The sequence below is a fragment of the Falco naumanni genome, chromosome Z, assembly GCF_017639655.2.
Source record: "Falco naumanni isolate bFalNau1 chromosome Z, bFalNau1.pat, whole genome shotgun sequence".
In the NCBI taxonomy this organism is placed as follows: Eukaryota; Metazoa; Chordata; class Aves; order Falconiformes; family Falconidae; genus Falco; species Falco naumanni.
Genome location: NC_054080.1, coordinates 83,495,500 through 83,505,952, shown reverse-complemented (window position 1 = coordinate 83,505,952; position 10,453 = coordinate 83,495,500). Strand labels below are relative to the sequence as shown.

The 10,453-nt window shown below is 50.1% G+C and overlaps 1 protein-coding gene across 1 annotated transcript; it reads right to left on the bottom strand.

Moving 5' to 3' along the window:
• Positions 1-330: 330 nt before the first annotated feature.
• Positions 331-10,181, bottom strand: LOC121081435 (endothelial lipase-like). The gene is made up of 10 exons (XM_040580462.1): positions 10,076-10,181; positions 9,750-9,946; positions 8,816-8,995; positions 8,034-8,145; positions 6,665-6,889; positions 5,951-6,193; positions 5,308-5,428; positions 4,520-4,738; positions 3,512-3,604; positions 331-1,893 (listed from the first exon to the last, which is right to left on the bottom strand). Exons 1-10 carry the CDS (start codon positions 10,149-10,151, stop codon positions 1,872-1,874), a joined length of 1,488 nt encoding a protein of 495 aa, XP_040436396.1. The 5' UTR covers positions 10,152-10,181; the 3' UTR covers positions 331-1,871.
• Between the last annotated feature and the right edge of the window lie 272 nt (positions 10,182-10,453).

Genomic DNA, 10,453 nt, shown 5'->3' with positions numbered 1-10,453 from the left:
GCCAAAGTAGAAGCAAACCTGTGATGTTGTACAACGGGCAACACAGGAGTGGATACAGAGTGACTTTGCTCCATTCCTGAAGGTACTGGGGGTGTGGGTGGAGGGAACAAGCCCACCATGGCAGCGCAGCCTGGAGAGGACCTGGAAGGAGGGTGCTGGATAAAGGCACCTAATTGCCAGCACCCACCTGGCCGCTGCTTTGCCTTCGTGTCCTCCTTCTGCTGGTCTCAGTGACCTGCCGAAGAGGGACAAGGTGGCCATAGACTGTTGTCCTGGTGAGGCACATCAAAGCTTGTGGTAGATCAGTAACAAGACTTCACTGATTTTTACGAAGCCCTTTATTTTGTCTTAAAATCTTATAAAAACTGTTACTCAAACCCAAAACGTTTAAAACTTTACATATGTACAATATAAGAAATAAATTATATTTTAAGTCATACAAAACCCACAATATACACACAGGGCTTTGAAACCACTCTTAAGTATGGCACGGTGACAAGTCACAGATATGTACTAAAGGCTTCAGTTATTAAACCCTTTGCATAAAACTGGGGGGGTGTGGTGTGTGTGGGGTGGGTGCGAAGTCTCCAAATGTGCTTGCTTTGGTTGGCTTGAAGCTCTACAAAAACTGAGAGCATTGCAGGCCTCAAAAGGACTTGCTAAGTCTTCAGAACTCAGTGCACCACCTGTCAACACTGGTTTTTTTGAGATTGCCTTTCTGCATGCCAAAAGTTCAAGAGTTCTTACACCAAGTCTCCTTCCAAAAAAAAAAAAAAAAAAAAAAATATTCTAGTTCACCTCTGACGAGGTCCACTCTGCTATAGCAAACGGGACAGCTGTAGAGTCTGTCAAACTGGGCAAAGCCAATTTGCCTGGCACCGGGAATCAGCCCGGGATGATGGGGCAGTGAGGGCAGGGTGTCGTCTGTTTGGCTCAGTGAAATTCTTTGCACGTAAATAAGGCCTTAATTACGCACTGGTACTACAGCAGCAGCTGAACAGAGGTGAACGCATTCTCAGTAGTTAAAAGGGCTGGTGCAGAGCTCTCCTGAGGCAGCGCGGTTCGCTGCCTTCCTCCTCCCCTGCAGCTGGTGGAAGGGCAGCAGCCTTTTGCCTCTTACGACGAGACCAACGTGTGGGACGGGGCAGCCTCGCTGCAGGCACTGGCCGGGGAGCAAGCTGCCACCTCCACCACCGGCCACCTCCACCGCGCTCTGCCCCAGCCCCAGGGAGGACGGAGTATACCTTCTTGTAAGGTAACACAGTGAGACTTCAGTATCAGCCAGACACAGAACAGATTATTTTTAAGGCAAGCAAAGGACAACTTCAGTTAAGTGGCATTGTGCTTATTCCCACCCCTCCCCGGAGCAACCCCACATGCCTGACCTGTGCTGGTCTCATCTTCCCACAGCCCATGGTGCTGTTGCACCCATGGTAACTCCCACAGTAGATGCTAATTTGTTCTTGCAGCTCTGTCACCCACAGCCTGATGGGAAGTTAGCATGGTTATCTTCTCAACTCCACTGGCAGGCAAACCAGAAGATCATTGCTGAGATCTAGATCTGTGAGGATCTCGTCCATAGTCCTGGTTAATGGGAGCAGGGCACGAAACACAGCGTGCAACAGGTCAAGGTAAGGTTAAATGCACAAACCAGGCTCCTTGGGGAAGGGAGAATGTAGTTTTAGTTACTCTAGGACTAGGACCATGGTCCATCAATTGCTCCTCAGTTTCTTGCACCTGATCCAAGATGCTTTGTCCTGAAGAGCCAGCTGCTTTAAGTGCTACCAAGCCAGATTTTTGCCACAGCATCTTGCCACCTGTGTGGTCTTTGTGCATCTAGGTTGCTCAGTTGTGAGTCTTTAGAGAAGTCTTCAGAGCAAATTTGAGATGGATCTGGGAAAAGCAGAAGGGGGGGGGGGAACAATCTACTTAAATGCAGAAGTTAAGGAGTAATAAAGAATTCCTAGGAAACTCTCTGGGACACTAAGAACAGGTTTAGACAGTACAGGTCGGTATTTTATTTTGTCAAAGCAGCACTTTGCCCAGTAGCTACCAGATGAGAGCCTGAAGCAGGCATTATGCACGCAAGCAGGCTGCAAACAAACTACAGGTTTTGACACTAGACTCTGCCTGTTCAGATCCACTCAGGGTGGACAGATGTTTGCAGAGTCAATCTCCAAGCAGGGAACTGTAACCTTCCACGGACTTGGCAGGAACGGAGAGCAGAGCAGCAAGTAATTGCTTGTGATCTCTGGGAGGAAGGACTGTTCCTTGAAACCAGAGTGCGCTGGAGCTCAGCTCTGCTCCTCTGCCTCATGCAAAAGCTGTACTACCACAAGGAAGCAGGAAAAGCACATCTGCCAGCAATTCTGTTTTATGGGGGTTACTGAGTAGCATATCAAAACAGCCTTTTTATTGCACCTGCAGGAATGTTGACTTGATCTTTCAAGCCTTGTGGCAGAGCAACAAGTTTTTGCACAGGGGTTTCATTCACAGAATCGTTTGCTACCGTTTGTAGCCCAGCTTGCTGGTTTCTGCCAAGCCTGGAACGGTACCAGCTCACGTTTCTGAGCTCAGCTCTGCAGCCCAAGAGGGTTGTGCAAAGCACAACTTCCACAGGGCTTTGCTAGTCCAAACAAGCATTTCCTCTCCCGAATAGAAGTGACAAAGCTCTAAGTTTACAAATTGAAATTTAAGAAAGGCCAAAAGGCTGGCTTCATCTGAAGGAGACTGTCATTTAGTCAAATGAACAGGGGTTCATTCAAAAGACGATGAGAGGCAGTCTGAAGCAATCAAACTGTCACCACTGGGACCTGACTTACTGGAAGTCATCTCTGAGGACTGATCCTCAGCATCTGGAAAGTCCCTCCAGAGGTTAAGCAGGGCTGAGATGCTCTGGCAACAGCTGAGTTTGCGTTCTTCTGACCCAGAAGAGATTAGCACAGCTGGAGATGAAGTGTCAGGAGTCAGTCCCGTAACACCACGGCGAATCCTCAGTGGTGCCTTGCTCATGCAGCTTGAGCTCAAATTTTAATCAAGAGATTTCTTGGCAGCTCAAGGTCTCCTACCAGGCTGAAACGATCTTTGAGGCAACTCCCTGCACTCGAGCTTTCCGCTCTTTTACAGGGCAGTTAAGAGATGCCTCTAATTAGCTCGCCACTATTGCACACAGATCTTGGGTATTGGTAGCACCTCATTTTTAGCAGCTACCACGACAGCAAGCAGACAGGCTCTTTAGGCCCAAGGACTGTGTTACACCAATTTGGTGCTAAGAATGTAAAGGTACAAGATGACAAACCAAGATCAGAAGTGGGGATAACATCACCTAAACAGTGATAGTTCAGGGGCATACATGAAAATTAAGTCTGATAGCTGGGAATCTAGAGTAGAATTATTCTTTTTTTGAAAGAAAAGAGGTCCCAGGAGTCTAAAGAAATAAAAGAAAAGCTCCACTCATCCCAGCACAGCCATGTGCATCAGACAGGCTTTCTTTTTGCTGACTTTTCCCTACCTTTTTCGCCATTCCTCTGTGCACTTCACGAACCAGAGCTCTTTGCCCGGAGTTATACTGGTTAGCTGGGAATCCTCCACACAGAAAGCAAACCTAGGGGGAGGGATGAGAAGTCAAGAGGAGGTGCCTGTTGTCTCTGTGATCAACAAATAACATGTGAGATGGATTGCAGCTAATTCTAGGACAAGTTCTTTGATTTGACATCCCTCCTGTGGAGCATCTTGATATGCCATTAGCCTGTTGAATGGCTGTTTTCTTTCCTGCTTTAATGTTTTATTTGGGGACCTTTGCTTTTATTATCCCTGTGTTTCATAGATTGTAGAAACCAGGATGCACAATACCTTACAGATGATAGTATTTAAAGCTCTGAGAAAATGTGGGAAATTGTCAACATCAGCTGTTGTTCTTGGACATATCTGGGTTACGTTCAGAACAAGACTCATACAAGATTTGGGAGCGCAGTGCTACATGCTTTGCACCTTTACCTCTGGTCGGCTGCTCATGTGGCTTTCCAGTTAGAGGTCTCAGGGGAGCACCACAGCGTTTAAGGGATTGGAGTCACCCCATTACGGGTTGCAGTTTTAGATCTAGCTGGTTATGCCAGATCAGCACATTATGGCTGTAAATAATAGCCATGCCCATCTATGCCTCAGTATTTTTGGTGCTGTCAGTACTTTAACCCTTCACGTGTCACCTAAACCATCTCACCGTGGGCTAATTTAATCCCCAGGGGCAGACAAGACAGCTTCACAGTAAATAAAGCAAAAGAACACCCAGATCTGACCTGCGGTGCCTGGTTTTGCTTAAAGCCTAGTTTGCAACCTCACGCTGGCACGTAACCCGCTCTGCTACGCCGTGGGGGAGTGTTAGCTGGTAACACTAAAAACGAAAGATGGCTCAGGATACCAACTAAGTTCAAAACCCCATCTTCGTCTGCTAGATTCTGAGCATCTCTCCTTTTGATTTAGGTTTCGAGCCAGCTCACATGCACTCTAATGCAATTATTACCTCTGTTGCGTTTCCCCAGATTTCACACGTATACGCCTGATATGCAGTTCCTGGGAAGACCTGGCAGGCCGATACCAGTAGCTCTTCAGCTCTTTCCAAAGATCGTACCACGACTGAGATGTTCCCTCCCAGGTGAGCTTTATTTTTAGCAGTTCACCCATGTCCTCTTCAGTATAGACCAGGAAGGTGTTAGTAGCGTTTAGGCCGATTTGATCAAGCCTGAAAGACAAGCAGAGACTCAGCGTTTCTTCGCTATGGAAGCATGTCAGATGCTCGTTCATGCCATGCGAGAAGTTAAACAGAGCCCTCAGAACCTTATCAAGTGTTCCACATCCAACTGTCACCAGTTAATTACTGATTACACTAAAGAAAGTGAGCTTAGATAGCTGGTTCAACACAACGCATCATGTATTTGGCTCAGCCATCCTCCTATAGCTTAGGGAGGAATGACATGCCTTGTGTTTTTTTCTGGCAGAAGCTAAAGGAGGTCAACAATACCTCCAGAGATATGGGTGCTTTCAGACTATCCCAGTGGTAGAGGGGAAAAGCAAAACAAAGTACTGCAACAATGAGCCGTGAAGACTAATATGTAGAACACCGGGCACATCAAATTTCTTTCTCAGCAATAAATTATATTAAATTACTGGATGAAAGGATTTTTGAACGGTGATGAAGTAAGGCTGCTAGGCTCGGGCGCAATGCTAATGTAACCAGAGGAAAAAGAATGATGACACCTTGTCTAGTCCCAGTGGCCTCCTTAGGTACACACAACGGGCCAGCCGACTTACATTTCTAAAGAGAGAGGTTCAGAGTCTCCATTGGTGCCATGAAGGGTGACTGAGAAAGTAGGATCAGCCTCTCCCAAGCTCGTGTAGCTGAAGACGTGCATTTTCATCTGATAATGGTAGACTGGAGAGAAAGAGGGAGAGCACAGATGGAACCAACTTTGTTGGGAGACAACATTGCTCAGCATTGCTCTGTGAGACAGTGTTGGCTGGCAAAGGCTAGCTCCTTCTTTATTCAGTCATCATCAATCACTTTTTTCCTGCTCTTACTGATTACACAGTTGACATTTACACAACTACAGCAGGTCCACTCTGTAGTGGAGGGGTGAAGGAGGGAGTGTAGTAGGAGGGCTCCCCACACCTACTGCTCTCAGGTTGAGGTCTGCACATACGACATGTGAACTGCAGTACTGCTCAAAAGGCAGTGCCCTTACAGCCCAAGCCCTGTTGATCCCACATGGAGGAAGGAGCTCAGTAATGCCACAGGACAGCAATGCGGCCAGCTAACAGCGAAAGACTAACACCTGGTGCTGCGCTGCTTTGAGGCGTGCTACTCTTCCACCTCTACATCTTTCCTGACATTGACTTTGGGAGTGTGCTTCTAGAGGTGAGACTATGTTCTTTCTAAAGGAGAAAGAAAGCATACCTTTGAACGGCATGTCAGCTCTTGTTTTTAGGTACATCTTGCTGTTTTTTTTGTTCCGTGTCTTCTTGGCGTTGTAGCCGATGCCGTTGCAGCGGTTCTTCCGGCAGCTCAGGCAGATGCCCTTCTTGAAGCGACTGGAATCAGTACATTGAAACGCGAAGCTCTGTTTGTCTTGGTTCACAAGAGAGTCCACGAAGAGGTGCACAGACCGCTCGTGTTCACATTTAACAACTTCACCAATTGCTAGAGAAGCAGAGTTGCAAGGGATACATTTTGTTTAAGCATTTGTCACCCTGGCAGTTGGTAAGACTTAGTAAGCTGTGCCTTTTCGTAGCCTGACATGAACTGACCATGGCAAAACTTGAACATTTTTCAAACAGCAGCAATTTCAGTGGTTAGTGGAAGACAACTGAAGAGGGCTGTTCACTTATTCTCTACCATGAAGAGAGCTTTAAACAGGATTCTAGACCCAGCATAAGATGACCATAGTTTATCATCAGGTGTTAAGAGTGAGAACATGCTACTTCAGAATTAAAAGCAGGTCTAGCTTCTAGCAGCTACCTCCAGTAGTACAGGCAGTTTGAAAGGAAAAAAGAGAAAGAAAAAAAAAGGTTTTCTTTGCTCTTGTAAATCAGATTACCCCCCAGCATCAACCCAAGTCCATTTGTGAGGAGTCTACACTGACCAGAGGCAAAATAAGTAATGAGAACTTACTCCCATAGGCAATTGCTCCCAAGACATCACTTAAACCGCAGCCAGGCTGGAAGTCTCCCCCATTGGGGTAGATGTCAACATGGCCTACGGGCATCTGGATCCCAATGCTAACACCTAGTGTTTCCCTTGTGTAGGTGTGAAGGACATCCACGAAGTTAGCATCATCAGGGGAGAGGCGCTTACTGGGGTCCACTCCTTCGAACATAGGACCAGCTGGATCCAAGCCTGGTGTTAAGAGACAGTACGTAAGATGCCAGGTAAGAAGTTTAGTTATTTCATATGGAATATAGCCAGGAACCTGCTGCTGGCAGCCCTTCCAACCAGGTGCTACATAGACAGTCCCTGCCTCATTGCTGATGCTGTCTCCCAGGATGTCTTCACCCATGGGCTCACTGAGGGAAGAAAGGGAGATGGTCCATAGCACATTTGGTGCAATACAGCCCAGTCATAGCACCAGTCTGCTCTACAGTGATGACTTCAGATGGCCTGTTGGAAGTAATGAGTCTTTGCTAGGTCGCAGTGAAGAGATATTTCAAAAGGCAGCAGATGACTGAACACCAGAAGAGGTCTAGTACCCCACAGAGACCCCTGGTAGCCAAAGCTGCCTTGGTGACATTTAGTCTGTTTTCAGACTGGACATATGTAAGGGATAATACAAGTTTAAGCAGCAGCCAGGTAATCCCTGCATCTGAGATCCCATGGTGGCTTGGGGACATTCTGATAACCTCTGAGCCTGATGCCCAACCTGAAGCTGAGCCGTTCCCCAACTTGACTGTTAGGTGATTTTCCTGCTTAACTAAATGAAGCTATTTATTGCTAGCCTCTGAGGAATTCTCACTGCCAGTGCAGTGTTTAAATGCTGAATGCAGCCCCTTGTACCATGCCTTAAGTTCTCACATGTTGAAATCAGCTTTCCTCTGGAGTCAGAAGCATTCTCTTCAAAACGTTTTCAGAATGAGGGGGTGGGACGGTTTTGGGGTTGGTTTTTTTTTGACCAAACATCCCATGCTGACAAATAGCACTCGATAGCTCTTGCTTCCATTAGTTTACCAGTTATAATTACAAAAACCACAGACTTAGGATTTTGATAGTAAGACCTTGAGCTGGACTTGTTTTGAACCGACATTTAACTTTATACTCAAGACTGGGCTGTCCTCTGAGAGGTTTTTCATGGAAACCCTACATTTGGGGTTCAAAATTAAGATGCTCTCTCATTTGAAGAGACCTATGCTCCCCACTGCTGCCACAAGCAGGAAATTTGTAATTTCTGAGTGAGCAAGCCCAAAACAGCAGCACAGGAAGTGGAACCTTTTCAGGGAAACTCAGTGCTGCTAAGGAAAGGTAAAAGATCTATTAAAAAGCCACTTGCCTGTAATTCTGCCTATTGTCCCATGGACATGGTTACCAGCAAAGCCAGCAACATGGGCACCCAGGCTGTACCCAATCAGGTGGACGTTCTCAAGCTGGAAGAGTGGGTTCTCCTGCAAGAAGGGGAAAAAAAAAAAGATATGGTAACTTGCCCCCCTTTTTTTCAGGTCATCTGGCACCACTCCTACCTGTAGGACCAGATTCTAAGATGAGTGTGGAGGGAGGAGGCAGACCAGCATGCTTTGTTCTTTATTTCACCAAGACAAGTATACCAGCTGAACAGTTTGGATGGTGCTTGTGGTTTGCCCCCGATCACAGTACCCAGCTTCCAACCCCAGTTACAATATTCTTCATTTAAGCAGGATCGGGAGCAGCCTTCCTTCAGGGAGCTGCCAGCAGACCTCAGCACTGGCCATGGACTCATGCGCCAAGCATGGCACCGTGGACCTGCTTTTCTACCCTCTTGCCAAACTAACGCTGGCTTTGCATGCCCAACTCCGGAGTTCAGGTGGCTCAGACAGGACTCCTAAATTTGAAGTGCATTTCAGAATCACCGAGCCCAACGCGCTGCAAAGCAGCATCTCCCAGGACAGCGCGGAAGCGCTCGCACGAGGGCTGAGCGCAGCACCTTAGCTATGAGCCATGGCCCCAGCAAGCCTGCGGGCTGGGATTACACCAGAGCCTTCCCCGCGCGCCAGCCTGGGAGCTGGGGAATACTTGGTTCCCTTGTGCAACAGTCCCTCCCGGAGTGTTACGACAGAGACCGTTGTTAACTCGCGTTACCTGTAACCAGTCAAGCAGCCTCGCTATGCTTCTTCCAACAATCCGCGTGTTGTTCACAGCATCGGTGTAGAGCTGGTGCGCAAGCGAAAGCCAATCCACCACGACCACATTGGCGTCCTTCTCCCGCTCCTGAAGAGCGGACACCAGGCTGCCCAGCCACGTTTCGAACATGCCACTCATCTAGAAAGAGAGACTCGGGTGTTAGTTTCCAGCTCACAGGACCAAGATTACACATTCACAGTTAAGTTATTTGTATATCATTTACATATTCCACTCCAGCTGTATGCTGCTCCTCTGCAAGCCCCACTACTTCTCATCACCACACTAACGGGTGTAAGAAAAACAGGTTTTGAGAGAGACTCAGGATGTAATTAGCTACCTCGCCTTTTAAGGCAGGCGGGAGAGGCATTCGTTACATGCTACCTTATCGCTCTTTTTCTCCAGTTTCAGAAACTCTGATGGATTGCAAAAAATTCTTTTCCAGCCCTGGCACGGCCGTTCACCTAAGCCCTGGCAGAGCTGATAAGCCCCCTCGTGCCACACGCTCGGCCACATCGCATGCAGGAAAGCCGGAGCGTGGCGGCTTGCCCTCTGCTTTGGAGCCAGGGCACCGGGCAGCCCCAGGGGAGGCAGCTGCAACGCCACGACGCCTGCAGGTGCGCGTCGAGCCCGGTGCCACCTTCCCGGCGGTGGGTCAGTTGGGTTATAGGGCAAACCTCAGGTTGCCTTTCGTGATACAGCGAGTCGGGAGCAAGCTGGGTTCCAGGAGGGGTGTTTTTTGCTCCGCAGAGCTCAGGTGCACCTCCTGGGAGGTCACAGTGCTCAAAAGGTGAGAATTTGTCGCGAGTCCCACGTATTTTAGAGGCGCAGGGCAGTCTGCTGCCTCGGAGCAGCCGGCCTGAGCGTCACCCAGAGCCGCGCAGGACCCACTCACCGTCCAGCCGTGAATGATGAGGAAGGTTTTCGCTGTCACGTTGAAGCCGCAGCCCTCCAGGCGCTGTCGCTGGCCGATGGCGAGCGGGCAGCCGTCCTCCTCGGAGTCACGCGTGGAGCGCAGGCGGAACTTCACCTGCGGCTTGGCCAGCGGCACCCGCTCCCGCCCCTCCGCCAGCAGCTCCGCCGCGGTGCCATCTGCACAGACGGGGGAGGAAGGGTCAGCGAAGCGCCCGCGACCCCCCACCGGCCCCCAGCCTCACCCAGCCCTGGGACACCCCCCGCCCCGTGGGAGCCCGACCCGCGCCCGCCCGCCCGCCCACCTACCTCCTCCCGGCGGCGCGGCCCCCGCCGCGATGCAGCAGGTGACGCCGGCGCAGAGGACAAGGACGAGCCTCCGCATGGCTGGGACAGGCGACGGCGGCGCTGGCGGGCGGCGGGGCCCTTTAAGGACGCGCGCGGGGCGGTGCTCGTGGCCCGATGGGGCCGGGCCTGGCGGGGCCGGCCGGTAGCGCCGCTCTCATTGGTCACGCCCTCCCTGACGTCACGAGAGGGTGAATAGGGGGGCGGGGCGCGGCGGGCCCGCGTGGGGGCGGCCGGCGGGAGCGCGCCACGTGGGGAGCGCCGAGGGGGCCGGGGTGCTCGCGGGTGGGCGCGCGGTGCTGCCACCCGGGGGGGTGGTCCCACGGGGGGTGGCCCCACGGG